General features: G+C 41.9%; 1 protein-coding gene across 2 annotated transcripts in view; it reads right to left on the reverse strand.

Annotated features, from left to right (window-relative positions):
* The window catches only part of SLC7A11 (solute carrier family 7 member 11), a 61,711-nt gene extending 41,515 nt beyond the window's left edge, over positions 1–20,196 (reverse strand). Inside the window, exons 1-5 of one of the 2 annotated variants that reach the window (XM_009924569.2) lie at positions 18,882–20,191; positions 15,796–15,922; positions 11,600–11,715; positions 3,645–3,770; positions 1,338–1,437 (exon numbers count right to left, since the gene is read on the reverse strand). In XM_009924569.2, the coding sequence (XP_009922871.1) occupies positions 1,338–1,437; positions 3,645–3,770; positions 11,600–11,715; positions 15,796–15,922; positions 18,882–19,158 (746 nt within the window). In that variant the 5' untranslated portion in view covers positions 19,159–20,191. Of the gene's footprint in view, positions 1–1,337; positions 1,438–3,644; positions 3,771–11,599; positions 11,716–15,795; positions 15,923–18,881 lie in introns of both variants that reach the window. The other variant, XM_069779308.1, reaches the window with a different exon arrangement.
* Between the last annotated feature and the right edge of the window lie 216 nt (positions 20,197–20,412).

The following is a 20,412-nucleotide window of genomic DNA, read 5'->3' on the forward strand; positions in this document are numbered from 1 at the left end:
TCTGCCTCCATGATGAATAATATTAAAGAGCTTTTAAAATTGCCTTCATAGAAAAATGTACTGCTAGGTTAATATTTTAAAAGTGAGAAAGCATCATACGTATGGATATGAGAAACAGAGGCAGTTATATGAGAGAGAGGGAAGAAAGTAGAGACCGTCTGCATAATGAGTTCAATTTCTTTGAGGCTTCAAAATGCCAGGCTCTTTTCTTATGTATCTATCACAGATAAAGTCTTTGGACTCTCTTGGGGTCCCCCCCCCCTTCCCCCTTTTAATATAAAAGTTCTGTTCAGTACTTCAGTGTGCATGTTTATAATGCTCCTGCAACCAGGGAGTTACAGACAGGCATAGAACTCAAATGCTCAGCCCATTGTCCCTCCGAATTAAATAAATAAAACCCTTATCTCTCAGCCCTCGCCTTTTGTGCAAGGTAAAGAACTTGGCTGCCTGTGAGGCTATGGAAAGGAAAGGGAAGACCTGCAGACAAAGCTATCTCAGAATAAGCCCACTCTGTGCACTGTAGTCTTTCCTCCACACACACACCGCTGCTGCAAAAGCACGTTGGCACTGTGCAACGCGGAACCCTCACTAAGCATGAATAAATCGCAAGGCAGATTCGAAGAGCGGTGGCACCTTTCAAATCAGCTGCTGTGTACTTTGGTGGGGGAGAGGGAAAGAACATGAAAGAAAGTTCTGAGCAGAATACTTGAAGGCAGATTCTCATACCTTTGCTCACAGTCAATAGCACTTGACTTCTATGCGAGCCAGTTGCACTTCTTGTTAAGTGAGGTCCAATTCTCTCGGAGCAAGAGGCATAAGAATCTGAGGTTTTACCTTGTTTTGTGGTCTATACTGATGTTATCATGGTTCACTTATTCTTCAAACACTGCTTTTACAAAGCGAAGGCTGAGGTCAACACAACTTTGTAACAGTTCACAGATTTGTTTTTCGTGTAATTACTGACTTGTTCAACAAAAATTAAAGCTTCATTATCCCTTTTATCCTTTTATCAACATGCCTAATGAAAAATTAAGAACATTCCTTTCTTGTTGCCTGTACTTCTAATCTTAAGAACAGAAACAAAAGACTGATTTCTTTACTGTTCAGTGCATGTTTACCTATTGTACACTGGAGAAGAAAAATCTGTCCTTTGTAGAGCTGCTTGCAGAATAACTACTGAGCATATGGAACGGTGGTGAGATCTACCCTTACTACATGATGTAGTTTGGCAAAAGATGTAGAAAGTGCTACTCATTTCTTCATATAAATAAATCTCTTTGTTAAAGCATATTAGTGCTTGTTTTCAGGACGAATACTTATAGGTTTCAACAACTTACCAGCCTGAATAGGCATACATTCCTGAATAGAAAGCAAGTGGTAATCCCATAACACTGGCATCATTCCCCGCAAAGGCATTTTTAAAGTGCTGTGTTTCTCCTGCAACATGAACAAAAACAATATTGAAAAATAAGCTCTTTGGTCACCTCCCACTTTAAAACAAATAAATATATCACACCAAGGAACATTTAATCACCCAACAGTTCACTAACTTCAAGTTCTGCCCTTGACCTTAATTTCTGACCCAACCCTTGCAGCTGTAATCTGCCAGCAATTGTAAAAGGTTTCGTGGCATCCCCAGTCATGCAGTAACAGAATTTGACCTATTAATTTTTTTCAAAGCATTCTGAGCTTAATGACGCTCACTGCACTGTCATGTCCGGCAGTGACTTACATCAACATGAAAGAGCAGAATGAGCTCTGTAGTTTTTGCTGTGGCAAATTTCACTTGTTTAACATTCTAATCGGAAGGGACATTGCTAGCATTTCACTCATGAGCAACATTTTTAAGGTAAACAAACCCAGTATCTTAAACATTTCTACCACTGAAAAATTTAGTAACTCCCTACCACATTACAGTCAGTATTGTATTAGTATTACAGCAAGTAAAAATTATGTATTTCTAAATGACAACATGTAAGAGCTGTATTATGCTCTTACTTATTTACAAGGTGCTCTGTGGTTTGTAAGACCTCCCTACAATATCCCAAATTTCCTGAGAAGCAATGATCCTCCACAGAAAAGGAGCAGAAAGAAGCAGAATTCATTCAGACTTAAATTAGCAATGGGCCAAATCCTCTATCCTTTATTTGGTTTTTACTGAGCCCTCAGTCAAAATTCCCACTGATGCAGAGGTTTTTTGGGTAAAAGAAGAGCTGTGGCCAGAGGAAGGTCCCAGTGGGGAGTCAGGGACACTATCTGAGCTTCTTAAGGGCAGCAAACCCCAACCAAACCTGGGTCTGGCCTGTTCCAAAGGTCTAGGAAAAATGGGGCGGGTGGGAAGAGAGAGAAATTTTGCACATGAAGGGAGGTGAGGGAAGAGGCATTGCAACTGCCAGAGAGGAAGTGAAAAACATGAAAACAGACATAGTGAATCAGCAGAGTGCTACACAGGAAAACTTTTATTTCAGAGTCTATTTCTAACCACAGAGAGCCGCCCATCCCTGAGAAACTGAGCTCACCGCAGAGCCTAATGCTGTGCTGTTGACTCAGATGGGAGGCTTTGTGAAGCATCATAAAAGAGCATCCCCAGGGACAGAGCCAAGAACCGTGATAATTTTTTAATCTGCCACCAATTCATTAAAAAGTGCTGCCCGTTCTGACCCTCTGCGCTGAACGGCTCCTTGTGCTTTGTTAGTTATTGCCCAGCGTTATTGTAACGAGAGTGAGCTGGGGCCCGTCACCATCTCGCACCCGCTGCTGATAGGGCTGTAATGGAAAAGCCTCTTCAGGTAACTAAGCATATGTCAGTGGAAAGAGTTTCTCTGCCAGCACGGCTTCACCGCAACGACTTCCAGAGAGCCAAGGAAAGGCCTGCGCCGCCACGTCTGTGCTGGGCGCTGCTGGGGAGAACAGTGGTGTGGTTTCACGCTCCTTGCTTATGCAGCAACACTGATAAAGTCCGTAGAGTAATTCTGGCCCTGCAAACACTTCTGCTTTCCTTTCCTATGCTTGGGTTAGCCCCAGACTATTGTTTTTAGGTATGCTTTAGTTTTTCACTTGGAAGAAGTAAAGCACGCATGCGGCACAAGAATCCAGTACTTGCAGGCAGGAAGCCCGTGAAAGCAATAGCTAACTACAGTTTCTCTTGCCAGTACAGCACCTTTAACTTCACAATTTACATCACCAAAAGGGTAGGACAGCATCCATGATACCGTTTCTTTCATATATTCTGAGCCCCTTCCACCACCACATACCCAGTATCAAACAGGACTAGGCACTAGCCCAGTTAAAGGACACATACTCTGCCTGGACCAAGGCTGTGCCCATCTGCCATTAAAACCCATCCTGCCCCTTTTACAAAGTTCATGCCAAAGGCAAATTACAGAGAAGGGCAATCCTTTCGCTCATTTGAAAGCAGAGTCTGATCTGAAGAGACTCATTGGCATGCTGAAGGAAATACCAGTTCACCCCAGTGTAGTTCCACTTCTAATCAATTACATGACAGTACAGAGCTTCAGTTAAGCAAGCACAGACTAATTAAGAGATTTTGCTGCTATAAGCATTATTCGGTGGAGGCAGGTGGGGAAAGACTAGGGAGGGTAAAGATAAAAGCACTTTAAAAGCATTTACTTTTCATTTCATACCTTTAATTAGCTGGATAACTCCGGGGACTATAATTATCAGAATTGCTACAAGCTTGCAAAAGGTAAGAAAAATCTGAATGCGGGCACTCCAGCTGACACTCGTGCTATTCAGGACCATCACCAGCGCTGCAAGGGGAAAAAGAAAAGTCAGAAAGAAATACTCATGCTGCTGAAATTGCCGCAAAACTCTTTGCCAGCAGAGAGGCCACACACACAATAGATCCTGATGCATTAAAGGAAATACACCCCGATAACCTTCTCCAGCTGCTGCCCTCCCACTTCTCACATTCCCCTTCCAGACACCGCATGAAACGCTTGAGCTGAGCCCTTCTGTCTGACCCACTGCGCGGCCCATCCGTCTCTCCGTTCTCTGCCTGGTTCCCTCTGCACCAAATTACAGCTTTGTTTACCCAGAATTGTTAGCTGTTGGTAGACAACAGGCTGGCAGGACCCTGCCTTAGATGAAAGAAATTAATTGCCCAACCCTTGGCACTCCAGATTGCTGTATCCGTGCCAGTTTGAGTAGAGATTTGCATTTTCAGAAAACAATAACAATAAATAATCATATTAAACTTTCTCACCCCCATTTAGGCCCCGCATAATTTTTCACTACCTTATTTACCCCCGCTCCTCTTTTGCACTCTTTCTCCATCCTTATTGCCATACCACCAGAGATGCAGGAGGGCCAGAGTAAAAGTAACCGCCCCATCCTTGTTGGGAATTGGTGAAGAAACAGAGACCTTTTACTTCTTGAAAACAAAGCCCAAATCTGCACCTCACCAACACGTAGAGAGATAAGTGAGAATGGCTTTTAGGTCCTGCCTGCTCAGCTCACATCTCCTTCTGGGTCAGGGAGGGCATCTTCTGGCCTTTACTACAGCACTGACTGACAGGAGGATGGTAGGTCTTACCATTGAGTGCCAGTTATTCTAGCTTATTTAAACCATCACCCTGGCAAAACAGAATCAATAAAGGAGTTTAGATATTTAAAAAAAAAAAAAAAAAAAAAAGGAAAGAAATACCTAAAGAATGGAAAATGGGAGTCATTTCACTAGATAAAAAGTCCCTTTCCCCCTTCGCTGCGGGGAAAGGCGAACATAGTCAAACAAGCTTGCTCACTCATCTTCTCTTTCTTGCCATCCTGTGGAGCTAATAAATTAGCTCCTCATCACAGTCCTCCCATACTCCAAACTCTCTCAAGAGCACTGGTTTGTCTGTATCATCAGCCATATCGCACTTCTTCGGACACATAAAATCACAAGTTGCTATCTCCCGCCAGAGTCTGGGAGTCAGTTTGTATGAGCTAGCATTGTAAATCTGGCATGGTACAGCAAAACCCACTGATTTATCCCAAGTCTTTTCTACAGATTCTGTTCACCAGCAAGGCCAAAAAATAGATCATAAAAAACTTTTCTCAGTTTAAACCGAAAGTAGTTTTGGTTTAATGGGAAAGGGAGAAAATTCCAAGTAATCCGGATTCCAATGTATTTTTTAGATGTTTTTAATAAAACAAAAATTCCAGGAAAAAAATTTAAAAGTATTTTCTGGAATTTTCATTTGGGAAAGTGAGGGCTCCACTCTCAAATGAACAAATTACCAAAGTCAACATAAGCCCACAACTTTGTTTAATGTGAACTTTTTACCAAAAAAAGATCTTAAAGGTCAAAATGTTTTTCCAGTTCAGTATTTCACCAGATTTCAGAACTGAGTCATTCTTTTCTAAGTCACAAAGAAATGATGTGGACTTCTGCAAAGTATCACTTGAGATCCAAATACTTATTTTTTGCTTTACTACTTCCATGTATGCCTATACTTGGCAGGAAACAGAAAATCCCAGGGGTCTGATTCATTACTCCGTTGTCCCAATACTACCCTGACATATCTTCACTCATTTAAATGTTGAAAGATGCCTTTAAGGTTGAGGCTGAATATTACCATGATTGAGGCTCCCCCTCTCTTCCTAAGGCTTGATTACCAGGAAGTTTAACAACAGTCATTTAAGCAAAACATATTTAAAATATTCATTTGACCAACAGCGTTTAAGTTATAAAGAAAATCCAGTGCCATAAACAAGCACTGGCTTATTTCAAATTTCCTAGAAAGCTTGGGATATCATACTTTTCTTTCCCAGAAGACAAAACTCAGGCAGGGACCAGGCCACAAGAAAACATCAAGGAAGAGTTTTATGTGTAAGAAAATATCTGCAATTTGACATCCAGCTTATTCAGAGTTCAAGCTGACTGCAGCGATCGGTCTGTTACCTTGCATAGGTCAGAATAGGTAATGTGAGCATCCTCCCTGCAGAGAGCCCTCCTCGAGGTTTTCTAACGTATTGCTTTCACCTTCCTGATACACATATGAGAATGTCACTGGATGGCAAACTAGTACAAACACTAACATCAACTCACACGGAAACTCATAACCTTCCTTGCTCACCAGCCACACACAAATCACAAGCCCCAATTCTGTATAAGAGCTACACCGGCTTCAAAGAAAAAAACGCAGGCTGGTATTTTCATGAAGTCAGCCTGCTTGTGAGCAAGCTGTGTTAAAACCTTCTCCATCCCCAACTGTGAGTTCAAGCCAGCCAAATGTCTCATGTGAGGCTTTCTAATCAAATAGCGAAAGCAAAATGGACACTGCAAGAACTTTCATTTAATTGACAAGCCGAAGGGATGTTACAACTGCAGTCAGTCCAGTGCACGTGTCGTTAGTTTTGATGGTCCTCTATAAGAGTAAGTCTCTTGCAGAGTTGGACGACTGCACAAATATAGTAGGTCAGGTTGCAAGGCTGAGACTTAAGCTCTTAGAATATTTGAGACTAATTTGGTATTTTTTGGAATTTCATTTTATTGGACTTAGTAGGCTATAAGAATTTACAGTCGTCTTACAATGTTTAGCCTTAGCAGTTCTACGTGCATAACAGACATATAGGGATGTGGGGCTTATACTGCTGTCACGTATCAGCACCATACTGGTTGTGTTAGTAACTGGATAGTGAAAGGCAATGGAGAAGTCATGAAGAAAGCTGTTAAAAAGCAGGAAAAGAATATGACAACTGTGCCAGGATTCAAGACGGAAATTATATCTTGAGACTGTGGTCATTATTCAACACCTCTCTTCTATGAATAGGGCCTTATGGAGATACTTCAAGAAACTGATTGCAGATGCTATGATACAGGATCACAGCAAAGATCAGAAGGAGGCAGCAACTCCCCAGACAACAGGACAGTGAAAGGAGAACTCATCTCTCTAACTTTGCTAACTAAAAGTCAGGCATCTAGTGTGGCTGCATCCTCAATGAAGAGACAGTTACCTCCAGAGGATGAATAATAACACCTCTTTCAGATGCCTATCTCAGATGAGATGAGTTGCCTTCAGGAAGAGTCTCTTTCCCTCTTTCTCCACTAACTCTACGGGGAGCATAGAAAATTACCTTAAACTCAACACCTAGCTAAAAGTGAGATGAATCCTAACTGAAGGGAGTATGGAGGGAGAACAAAATAGGGTTCATGAACAATCGAACACCATGAACAATCAAACACAACGGTAACACTGATCATGTTGCTTTTCACAATCTCTTGCCTTCACACAGCCATGGCTATAGACGGATAACAAAATCTAATGGGAGAAGCAGCAGTAAACATTACATCCTGGCCTACTTTTTAAGAATATATGTACCATTGCCTCAGCAGGAAACCAAGGAAACTGCCCTCCCCTAACTTGTCAGGTTTTTAGGGTCAAGGCATTTGCACAAAGCAAAAAATACCCTCACTTTGCAGATCCTAATGCGTCAATTAAAATGAAGTCACAGGAGGCACAAAAGCACCCACCAGAGCAGCTTTTGCTATCCCTGCAAGCCAAGAGATGTCTTAATTTAAACTGCTTGTCTGAAAACTGTCAGCGGTAGAGAGCTACGCCTGTAACATCTGCCATGGGTGGGAGGTGGGGGGGCGGGGGAAGCAACTAACTATAGACTCACACACCAAATATATGCCAATAAAGCTTTGGGCTGGAGTATTTGCCCGCAAGCACTGATAGATCTGTACAGCTGACCTTGGTTTTCAAGCACAGCATTACCTCTAACAGCCATAGTTTGGGGTATTCGAGGGTTTTTGGCAGAGCTCCAAAAAAGGGGGGAAATTGTACATTATTGCAGCGTAAAATGCCCAAAATACGCATGGATGAGTGTAGAAACTTGAAAAACGTGTGGGAGTTGGTAACCTGCTTTCAGTCTCACAGTTTTTAATAGCTGAAACCTGTTTATCTGCTTTCTGATACAGAAGCCAAGACAAGATTAGAACAGGCTCAGTTAAGATTGCGTATCTATTCAGGTTACATATTGATAGTACAGTTCAATACCTTCACACAGTACAATTTATCCCTTCCTGTTTCCAATATATTTAAGCTTGCCATTAGGAGAAGAATTAAAAGATATAAATAAAGCAATATATGAATATAGGGGGGGGTCGCACTGCCTATCACCATGCTTTGCAATGGTGATAGGCATGGTGATAGGATGTTTCTTCATTGGAAGAAACAATAAATATGGAGGAGTCTACCAACTTTCACTTAGAGAGAAATGAATTTTTAACTCTTTCTCCTAAAAAGACCATCTTCATCATCAGAACAAAGGCAAACGGCATCCTTTCTGCTTTGTGTCCTGCAGCTGTTTTGTCCCACTTAAGCAAAGCTGGACATTTAGAAGGCCTCATCTCCTGTTTGCATTTTCTTCAGCTGTCTCTTTCTATGCTGGGGCACATCCAGGTTCTCTCTGCTCTACCTGGCCACTTATTTTCAAAAAATTATAGCAATTAGCTCTCTTTGAGATGTCTGCTCTCCTTTCAGGTACAGTTAAATTGACTTGAGTTTAGAAAAAGTTTATGGCAGACTGACAGATAGACTGAGATATGCATATCCAGTATTTGCCTAGGTTTTTCTCCTTGTGGGGATTTGCTTGAGAAATATCAAGTGAATTAAGTGATTTCTAAATTTGAAAAGAGCAGACAGCCTTTGCTTCAGAGGTTCAGAAAGCTGGGGTATCTGAAGAGTACCTCCACACAATCATCCTTCTCTCTACCAAGCCTTTGAAATGTTTGGACTTTTGGGTTGGTTGCTTTTATTTTAAAAAAAAATAAAAAATAATAAAATGAAAGCACCATATTGTGGAACAGAAAATTTGCTTCTACAGATTGTTCAAAATGCCTCAGAACAGATGTGATTTCAAGGGGAATTTTGCACCCAGCATATGCTTTTCCCCTATAAATAGCAAACCAAAAATGAGGGGTTTTTTTAAAGATCACCATCTCCAGTAGTTCCATTTTAGTTCTCATCTGATCTATGTCTTCTCTGCAGCACTGTCATTCCTTTTTCACCGCAGAGGCACTGAGGTGGAGTGGTGGAGAGCAGAATGGGCTGTAGCTCCTCTACAAAAAGTACTCACTTGCAGCTGGTAGAGGAGCAACAGTATTTGCCACTCCCCATCATAATCCTGGTTGCATCCATCTCAGGCAACCTTTTAATAATAGGCTTAAAGTGCAGAAAAGGACAGTTAGGTGGGGGGGGGGGGAATTACAAAAGCTGTCTTGTGACAAGGATAGAAAAAAATAGGCTACAGTATTAGGTGAGGCTTTAGAAACTCGCTCACTAGAGATTTTAAGACCAGCTTAGACAAATATCTGTCAGAAATTGTTCAGAGATGCTGATTGTGTTTGGGCGCAGGGGATCACCTGGAGATTTTTCAAAAATCTCTCCCTGCCCTTTCTAGCGTGATCAGAAATGACGAGGTAAAGCTACAGAACAAAGTCTCACCCAAGGACAGAGTTTAATGGTGATTGCCACTACCTTTCCCCCTGCACAGTAAAGACAGATGTGCGGTGAGCACTCTGTCATCAGGCACAGGAGGAAGAAGGGACCAGGAGTGGGTAAGAAGACAAAAGGCACGTCAGTTCACTTTCCGATTAACAAAATTTTCAGTGGAAGCAGACACTACCTTTGGCACCATTAAATTGGATTATAAGATCTTCGGGGCTCCAATGTGTCTGTTCAGCTCAACAACACTTTAATCTTACCTATCACTCTGCCTACATGCACAATACAAAACATTCATAACAATTACCACCACAACAGCTAATTCTTACCATACAAGAACAACAGCTATTCACCCTGGGATCCCTGAGCTTAAGTGTAGCATATGATCAAAAACTACTACAAATGAAACTCCACTGTAGAGGACATTGCAAAGAATAAAGACTCAGTCTGACACATCACTGTTTTCCTCAGCATTGTCCCATTCACCATGACAAACTTCCTACGAGAATCCCTTCTTTCGGTGAAATGACAGCTCATCCTACCTGCGCTGTACAGACCCGCCCTCACCATAGGAGCTGCTGTGAACTCCTCTCTCCCTTTAGGCTGTAATTATTTCAGCGTAACTCCACCCCCCGCCCCCGCAATGCTACTTCTTTGTTTAATTACTTTGCGAAGCCCTGGCTTATCACACAGATTTTCAATTAAATTAAAAGCAATAAAAACCCATTTCAAATTGTTCACTTATTGTGCTTGAATCACATGCACTTAACAAAATGCTTTGATGGAGTCCTCACTTAACATTCCTTCTGTCTCAGTGACCTTGAAGTTACTGAACATCTGTTTCACCCTTATCTTGCACTGAAATATTTCAGACAGATGTAGCTATAAAAAGTCATTGACCTCAAAAATTCAAGCCCTTAATTCAATTATTCCTATGAAACCTATAGTTTGTGCATAATTAAGTTAGAAAGAAATGCGGTCACATACTGATTTTTTTTAACACTCCTGGCAGAAGGCAACTAGCCACAGTAACCTGGAGACTGGAAATTTCAATGTCAGTTGAACTCCGTACCCCAAAGAAAGAAAAAGTCATCTGAACCTATTATTGTGCAAAACTGAAGAGGTCTCCAGTGTGCCTTTGATCATTTTGCATGTCTTAATTCCTTTTTCCAGTCCTTTTGTTTCTGATACGTGCACACGCTGACCAGATTGAAAGGAACAATCTGTTACTAATTACTCAGGTCTACTCTGCACTCTCCTCCCAGCACAGCTGAATGCGAATGCGTGCGCACGTGTGCAAGGCGCACCATCGCCAGTGACCAGACAGAACTGGAAACGAGCCTCCAGCACTACAGGCACACGGCTCCAGGGTCCCACTCGCATCACGATTCCTGCCTTCTCCTTTCATGCAGCCTCCCACACCAGCCCAGGTACACTGTAAAGCTCCTGGTTTCAGGGTAGCCTCCCTCCTTCCACTGGCAATTATTGGTTCTCTGTAACCCTAAATGGTCCCTTTTACACTAATGGCAAAGTTAGCAAGGGTAGGACAAGCTGCCGGTAACAGACGTGTGTTTTCACCAAGCTGTACACCCTGCTCCCAAAGTCATCAGTTGGGTTCCTGCTTCCTGAACCACAAGTACCTCAATAAGTTTTATTGCTATGAAGGACAGTGTGGGACTAGGGAAGATGATCTCATGTTGCCTGTGCTCCACTCCAGAGAACTACATTTCTTCATGGCATCATACTTGGCACTCAATTGCCTCCTAAAACAGAGGTAGAGCAAAGCACTTAAAATCAGGTAATCATTCTTCCATATCTCTGGCACTGGCTCACCATCTCTTGGGGACTGAAATTGCTTCCACAAAAGTAATGAGAGTTCTGCCATTAATTCAAGTGGCAACAGAATCAGCCTTGGCAATAGATTTTCCCTGCCATTAATAAAGTCTACTATTCTTTTTACTACTGCGTATGTTCACAAACACACATACCCAGGCAAAAAGTCACGCCGATGCCCTTGGCATTGGATGCACAGTCATTTTGTAATGAGTCACGTCAAACGACTACCTGTTCAGTGTGTGATTATTTTTTTTTTTTCAATTTACATCATCTTTACCCCTCCCTGAAACCTAAAATTGGATACTTACTGATGCCAACAGCTGTAATAAGTTTAATCGCAAGTTCTGGGATTTCACACTGCATAAAGAAAGGTTCCAAAATGTAACGTCCAAATGCCAATGATATCACTGCTGTGGCAGCAGGGCTAGAGTAAAAACAAAAACAAAAACAACAAAAAAAATCACAAAATTAATCTGCAGTAGGACATAGATAATATTCTTATGAGATCGTGCTGTAACTTTACTATCACAGAACTGTGAACCGTACTTAATTTTGGAGCCTGCTTGTAACTATGCTGCCATGTACCATGATTTCTGATTGTAGCAGGAAACCACAAGCTGTTTAGCTTTGCTCAGCAGTTCTGATCTTGAGAGCAACACTTCCTACCAGGATCGCTCTTACAACTTCCATGTTGTGAAGCAGCCATAAACAGAAAGGAAAGACATCAATAGAAATCTTCATTCACTTGCTTGAAGTGAACATGGCCAGAATTAGATTACATGGGCAAAACCCTGAGTCACTGAGGACTTAATTTTAGTGGCCAGGTATATCTCACCCCTGAGAGACACAAGCAAATTAATTTCAAGCAAGCTGAGAATTCTGCTTTACTGAAATAAGTATCCAAAACCTACTCAAGTCTGTTATTAAAACCTGAGACAATGCAAAAAATGAATGAAAATGGGATTTCCTAAAATGCATACAGAATTTGTTCCTTTTAGTGACTAACATCTTCCTAACACTGCAAGTGAGAGCAAAAATCCTCACAGTACAGAAAGCATCTCCCATGAAACAGAGAAATGTGAAGAAAGGCACGCAGCTGTGGAATTTACCAATTTGAAATACTCATAATATTCATACAGCCTTTCTCTTTGAGACAAGCTAAATGTTTGCCAGAAGCCTTAGCACTGACACATATTAACAGCAAATTACCCTGTGCCTCGGATCAGACACTGTCTGCATATTACAGTTCCAGTGGTCTGTTCACGTTTTGTTTGGGAGGACACTTTCACCCTTCTTAGGAGAGCTGGTGGCATCTGTGCTTCCTCTCACTCTCACACACAGTAAGGACAAAAGGGCATATGACTGCCTCAAAGAATTTTTGAGTTAAACAAGAGTCCATGCAAATTTCTTGTAAAAAAATCTACAGCATTTAATAAAATAATGCCTCAGCTTACAGAATTTTAATAAAAATATAGTTGCTAAAAATGCTATGGAACAGCGTAAAAATTCTGCAGAGAAGTTACGATTCTCCATTGAACGATAAAAGAATTTTCCACACAAGAGTTTCGCCCTTGAAACAAACCCCACTTTCTTAGCGTTATGACTCAACCAAAATGTCACACATTGCGTTGGTCCAAACTGCAGAGCAGCAAAGAACAGAAGTATCTTCCTCGGAAAGTTTCTGCATGGACAAATGAGGGCTGCTGCTAGTGCATCCCCCGTGCACAAGGACTGTTCCTCTCGCTGGCCAACAATTGGCTTTGCAACTTTTGCCTTTGCTCAGGGACCAAATGACCCCTGTGCTGGATTTACACAGACATTTACTGACTTTACCTCGGTGCAATATTTCTAATTTACATTTCAAGAAGATCACCGGGCTTCCAATTTTAAGTACGGCAGCCTGCCAAAAGTAGTTTGAAGTGTCCTAGATCAGATCAAAGATCAGATCTTTGGAGCTTTCCCAGACCTTTTTCCTCAGTCCCAGCTCCTTTTTCCAGAATTTGGATTTTTCCCTCTCATTTTAAGAGAAGCCTTTTTAAAGAGGCAGTCGCTGCCTCTATGTTTTTAAAAACATAGTGGTTTTTAAAACACAGCTCATAAATTATACCTCTAATAAATAGCCGTCTCTCTCATATTCCCATGTTTGGGGGGAGATGTTGCTGGCAGTGTAGTCAATCTATGGAGGTGGAAGTTGAAGGAATGGGGCGTTTATCCTTTTGACTGCAATCCTAAAGACAGGCTGGCAGCTCCTTAAACTGCGTGTTCAGGAGCAGACAGAAAGCACATTAGCAGCTTTCATTGAAGGACAAGGAGCACAAAAAGCCACCGGGAAAGGAGCAGACAGAATGCCCCAGCATATACCACAGGTGAGTGAGTCACTTGGCATCACACTCTCACCCAACCTGTGTTTAGCAACCACCATAGTGAAGCGCTGCAGTCATCTTCACTTGTTCGAAAACTAGTTGTTTGTTTGTTTTTTTAAAGTATGTAATATACCTCCAACTTGACTTTTGGGGAGAAAAAAAGTTCCTGCTTGTACTGGATGAGGAGCAGCACAGTGTAAGGCACATCTAAACAGCAAGGGATGCTGGCACAATTTAATCAGTATGTGAGCAGAGTTTAAGTGTGTCCTAGACAGTAAAATAGTGGCTGAAAAGACATACAAGAGCAGGAAATGTTTATTTTGGTTGTGGCTGCTCCACCAGCCCATGGGTGTGATAATCCTGCAGTCTTTCAGAATTAAAAATGGCTTAGCCAAGAAGCGTGTGTGCAACTTCATCTACTGAAAAAAACCTAGATACATATTAGGTCTCAACTTCTTTGATAGCAGCAGCCAATTAGTTTACCGATGCAGGAGTCAGATATAAAACTCTACACAGGGTTTCGGCAGCACTGCTCTGATCATCACAAGTTATAACAAGTACACCTCCCTTGCTGCCTCTCAGATTTGATGATTAAAGAATCCACTGATGTTCCTTCCCATGCAAGATGATTATTTTCTGGGTGTGGGGCAGATCACAATGACTAAGAGTGTTTTCGCGATGCTCCTGGGACACTGTCATATGTAAAAAAAAATAATAATTTTGCAAGGAGAGGAATTTGTGAAGCCTGGTTTCTTGTGGGTATTTGTGTCTAGGTTAATAAGTTTCTCCTGCCTAGTAAGGTGCAGGTTAAGAGCAGGATTTCTAACACTACTCTCTTTTGTTGATTCTGTGATGTGCAATGACATAGCTACCTTCACAGCACCGTGCTGCTCACAGTGAAAATATAGGTCTGTTTCCTCTGTCTGGTTTTCCTTTTTGGCAAAAAGTTAATACAGTTAAGACATCTCCTCTTTCATCACATTTGATGGAAATTATGCAGTTAATTCAAAGGTTATGTATGGGTGGGGAGGATGTGAGGGACCATCTGACATACATAATGAATTCCTCCGGAAACAAGATAAGAATTTATGGATTCATAATGACTCAGCGCTGTCAGTACTTTTAAACTCAACAGTCTATGCTAGAACTTGTCAATATTATGTAAACATAGTTGTGATTTGAAACGAGGCTTGCGCTTTTGTGACTAATTTGCTGATTGCAGAAGAGAGGGGAAAGGAGTGCTAACTAGCCTGAGGCAGGAATGGAGCATTTCCGAAGTCATTTTGCATAAGTGAGTTGCCCTGTTCTACGTGTAACAAGCTCTCCAGCCTCAGCAATACTGTAAAAAAAAAAAAAAAATATATATATATATAAAAAATTCAAAGGGCCATATTTGAGTTTGATACAAAGATCCATTTACATCATGAAAATTTATTTGATATGATTCGATAATTCAGCATCTTCATATTGTAATTCACCTATACAATGTCAAGGGCTACATGAGTCACAGGCTTACAAACCAAAACAATACTTTGGACATTTTAGATATATAAGGACTTAATGTTCCTTTATTTGGCCAGTTAGTGCTTTTCATAGCAATCAAGAGTTACATTCTCCAACACCCCACAAAAACAAAAAAAATGGGGACCCGAACTGACATGTAAAGAACACATGATGCCCCCAAATCTGAAAACTACCAGGCTATAGCTTCACCAGGAGTTATTCCTGTATCCACAGACAACAGCGACCACTCCAAAAGCTAGTGCCAAGACTGAGAAAATGTAAAGGTGACTTTCCTCTTCCACTATACTATATATAGGCATGGGTATTAGCGTTATTAGTGACATTAAAGGAGACAGTAAGCTTAGCAAAATTAAAGCTAGTAGCTGAATTTGTGTGGCAGTTTCCTTAGAATAAGTTTTCCCCCCCGACACGTGCACATATGTCTTCTTGAATGTTTCAATGCCAACAAGCAAAACAGCACTGTTAAATTCTCTGAAGCAACCATACTAAAAAAACACAGCTCATTGATCAAGTTATATTTGATTTGTTTTGCCCATCATGTATTGGAGATTTTTCTTTAAGACTGAAAAGTGTATTGGCATCAGAAAAGAAACACAAAAAAGCCACAACACACTTACCGAATGATGAGTAATTCAACCCAGACTCTCACAAAAGCGGGTAATGGGCCAAAGGCCTCCAGGATGTAGATGTAGTGACCACCAGATTTCTTAATGCATGTTCCTAGTTCAGCATAGCAGAGGGCACCTGCGGAAGTTAAACCATGGCATCACGAGAGATATCCAGAAATATCTTTCAAAACATTTATAAACTAAACAATGGAGTTGCTGTGGTATCACAACTACTTTTGATGTATTTTAATCCTTTTTTTCAAGCAACTTTGTAAGTTTTAATTCATTCAGCTAGACTTGCTGTTAACAAAACCATACACGTATTCAGTTACGTTTACATGTAAAGCCACTGAACAAACTATTTGCTATCAACATGTTTCATTACTCTTCTGTATCTCGTGGTAAGGGACAACAAAACACTGTGTCATGCTGGCTACCCTGGCTCCTCAGCCAGCCTGACTGCACCGCTAAGTGAAAGTCTTGTGGCACATTTGCTTGTTACCAAATGATGATCAGCTCCTTTCAGCCTCAGAGATGCCTGGCTCAGTCTCTGAAGAAAAGCCTGAAAACTGTATTACCTCTCCTCAGCCACGGGCAAAGCAATCAACTGCCCAAAATTTGAAAGCAGGTGTTGCAGATTAAGAATTTTCCTAAATAGTACTCCCAATGTCTTATATACACAATTCGGGGGATGGCTTAGCCCTGGCTTTTCAACACTGGTGCAGTGTTGTTGTATACTACTAATGCAATGAAAGCTCACTTCACTTCTGTGTTGCCCTAGATACAGACCACTTCACGTTTTCATAGCAGGGGGCTCGTTTCATCCTTTGGATGAATTTACACTGACTAAAATAAAACCCAAAACATCATCACACTGCTGCATTAGCTCATGCAGGAGTGGTTCAGGCCCCTTTGGAGCAAGCGCTAGCGGCATTCCCAGCAAGCAGCAGCTCTCAGAGAGCTCCCCGAGACTGCTGCCGGCACAACGGGCAGCCTCTGCCATTACGGAGCAGGCAACAGCACGCTGCAACCATGAGGACCTGCATGAAGCCTTCTTCACCCATGCACCATCTGCTACTGTTGCTTAATGAGCCATCACCCCGTCACAAAGACGGTGGATTCTCAGCTCCGCGGGTAGACCACAGCAGTAGAGAAGCGTACCACGTCCGATAAATGTAGGCAGCCCTTTTAGAAGAGTCTGAGAAGCCAGATGAAAACAGTAATAAAGTTTGTAAACACTGCATCACATAGAGTTAAGATCAGCAACATACATGAACTCATTTCGGCTCTGTTCCCTGCGAGCTTTTGTGCTGCAGCACTTTAAGATGAAAACTACAGTTGTCAAAACCCCACATAACGTGTACATGCCCATTAAAGCTGTACCACATTATGACAAATTCCACCCTTGTTCATTTGCTTTGTTTGGGGCTTTGCAAAAATGTGGCAGCTTTTATCTGCTGTTCTTCAGCTTACCTGAAAAAGTACTTAAAGGAATTTTTACAGCCACATTAAAAAAAAGCTATTGATGGGTTTTCTCTCGCCAGCCTCTTCTGTTCAGGACGAAATGACATTGTGTTTCGATACATGTTATACTCATAGCCTCAGCAAGACCTTAAGTGATCTTTGCATGTGATCTTACTATAATTAAGTCACACAGGGAATTAAAAACACTTACGGTGTAAGAAAATATGAAAAAATAAGTGTAACAGATACATTCAGAGAAAGAGATAGTATCTTTTGCTGGGCCAAATTACATGGTTTTTCGTATCTTGAGTCTGGAAAACTATCTAGAAAATCCTTCTGATAAAAGAGATTATTTTTCTTTTTTTACAGACTTTACTTCACAGCCAGAAAAATACTACTATTAATGTTAAAGCCCAAAACGCAATGCTTAAGCAAATTCTGTTTTGACTAACTCTAAAGACCAAGGTCTTCTGACAGGGTTACAAATTGTATCTGAGATCTTTCTCTGTAGTGGAATTTCGGTTACAGGCAGAACTTCCACATTTGTACAACAGATTATGCTGCACATTGTACCAATACATTTAACATTTGACCGGAACGGGTCCTAACTTACTTGCACTGTCTGTTTGGCTTGGGTGGGCTCAGCCTGTAAACAGTTCATGTTTCTTTTAAGCTCAGAGCCAATTTACACAGGGTGGCATTTGCATGTTCCACCTATTAAGCAGACACGCGCTAGTGCGTGTTTGTCCTCTTTACCTCCTGCCAGAAAACAAGTCGTTTCTGTTTTAAATAAAGCCAATATTCATGTTAGTCCTTCGGCTTCTTTGAGATTAACTCATTAAGTAGGTCAATGGACCCTCTGTCCTGCAGAGGCCAGGGTGGGGTTTTCTACTCTGAATGGGGGCTTTGTGTACAGAACAAATAAACTGGCTTTCTTCAGAATTTACTACTCTTCAAAAATACATAAAATTGGTAAAAACCGTCACAATAGGCAGGCAAGCAATGAAACACGTATTACAAATTTGTTTCCATCACACTGGTTTTTTGCAGCACAATCTTTCAAAGCAACATCACGAGCGAGGAGCGAAGTAAAGAGCAGTAATACAAGACTGGGGAGAGGGGTTATTAATGTTATTATTTTGCTCCCTTTCATGCCAATACAGCTTATGCCCAGCGAGAATTATTCCTCTCAGACCTTGCTCTAGCCTCTAGGGAACTAAGTCGAGCTGTCTAAACATTTCGCCGGTGTTTGAGTGGAGCGACCCGCATCCCCAGCTGCTGGGGGCCTTACAAGGAAACCATAAACTAGCTCTTACAGCCAGAAGAAAAACATTACACATACAGCACATTGTATGGCATAAAATGGACATTTACATTTCCTGTTCCTTTAGGGACCCATAAGAAACAATAATTTAAGCTTCCAATCTTTACTGACCCAGCGCCGGAGGAACAGGGGCTGCATACCTCTGCGCCCTCCACGCAACCTATCACGCAGCAAAAAACCTTCTGGAGCCCTATTGGTCCTCAAGCTCCACACTGTGCCTTGCTATCCAATGACAAAATCAGAAAAATAATAGCAATAATCCACCAGCTGCCCCTCTGGACCAATTGGAAAATTTTAAGGAGCTTACCAAAGAGCGAGAGGATCCCGCACGCTGTCCAGACAGTCAAGGACATGCCCACACTGCCCGTGTTCTTCAAGATGCCTTTGGGAGAGATGAAGATGCCAGCTCCGATGATAGTGCCAATTATGATAGATATGCCCCTCAAGAGCGTCACTTTCTTCTTCAGCACAACTTTTCCCTCCTGGGCTGGCTGTCCGCTGTCCATAGAGGGCAACCTGCCATTAGCTTGCCCCTGCAAGTAGCTTCCATTAGAGACCGTGGTTACAGCAGCTTTCCTAAACATGCTACAGTGCCACCAGCACACCGACAGCAAGCACAGGCAAAAAAAGTTTGCAGCAGAAACTCAAGGGGGTTTTTTTTTTTTCTTCTCTGCGTAGTCAACTACTTAGTCTCTTCCTCTGCCCTCTCTTATCTTTCCAGCTGCTCCTACGCACAGGTAGCAAGCTCCTAAAGTGTATTTGAGCCTTTACTGCGATCGGAGCACTGCTCGGGAACACCTGCGCTTTCACACTGCGAGCTGGTACTGCCCTATCATTGGAAACCAGCTCAGCTTCCGCGTGGACTTGTATTTAAGCTCTTGTCATACCAAGTTACTCCAGCTGAATGATGATGCAAATTCTCCAGGTTTGCATCAGCCATTTGAGAAACCTCTGGCATTACTCAGCATTTCTCTTTTTTTTTTTTCTTTTTTTTTTTTTTTTCTTTTTAAACAGTAGGGGCATGTTGCACAACTGACCTGAGGGTGGTGGGAAGAACAAAGCACTCGCAAGCAAAACTGAGCCAATCAAGCTAAGCACATCACCCTCGACACCCCGAGACACACTCCCAAATTTTTTTCAAGCAACTCGGAGCCAGAAACAAAAGCCTGCCTAAACACAAAGCTCGTCGGAGTGCAAGGGGAAAAGAAATCAAACAGGATACGTCATCCCTGGGTCTAATCCAATTTCTTTCTTGAAAAACTCCTCTTAACAAAAGTTAAGTTTGCGGGGCTTAACTTCTTGTGTCGCAGTTGATCAGCCTCTCTCACATCTATGTTACTTACCCGGAAATCTCTACAGGGACCTGCACCCACCTAAAGAATACATACAAGCCCTTGTTACCCCGAGTTGCCTAGCAACACACCCAAATCAGCCTAACGAAAACCCAGGGTTATTTCCACAGTACAGTCATTTTCATACACGCAGCGTGTTTCTAGGACGTCGGTAAGCAACGCCGCAACGACGCTTCCCCTTAAGAAATACTATTACCGTTTACAGCCACCTCGCGTGTGTGATCTGGCTGGAGGAGGAGAACACCCCAGAGCGTGGGATCTCCAGCTGCTCAGGAATCAGAAAGGGGGTTTTGTGTTGCTGTAGAGCTTCCCTGACCAGATAAACAGGTAATCAGATGCATAAATACTTTTGGTTTACGACCAGATCATTCAAATTCAAACCTGAGAAATTAAACTGTTAAAAAGAGGAGCATTCTCATAAAACAGAGCAAAAATCAATAGCCTTCAAGCACTTGTAACCTAATCGAGGGACAGCCTGTGCAATAT

The sequence above is a fragment of the Haliaeetus albicilla genome, chromosome 1, assembly GCF_947461875.1.
Source record: "Haliaeetus albicilla chromosome 1, bHalAlb1.1, whole genome shotgun sequence".
Lineage (NCBI taxonomy): Eukaryota > Metazoa > Chordata > Aves > Accipitriformes > Accipitridae > Haliaeetus > Haliaeetus albicilla.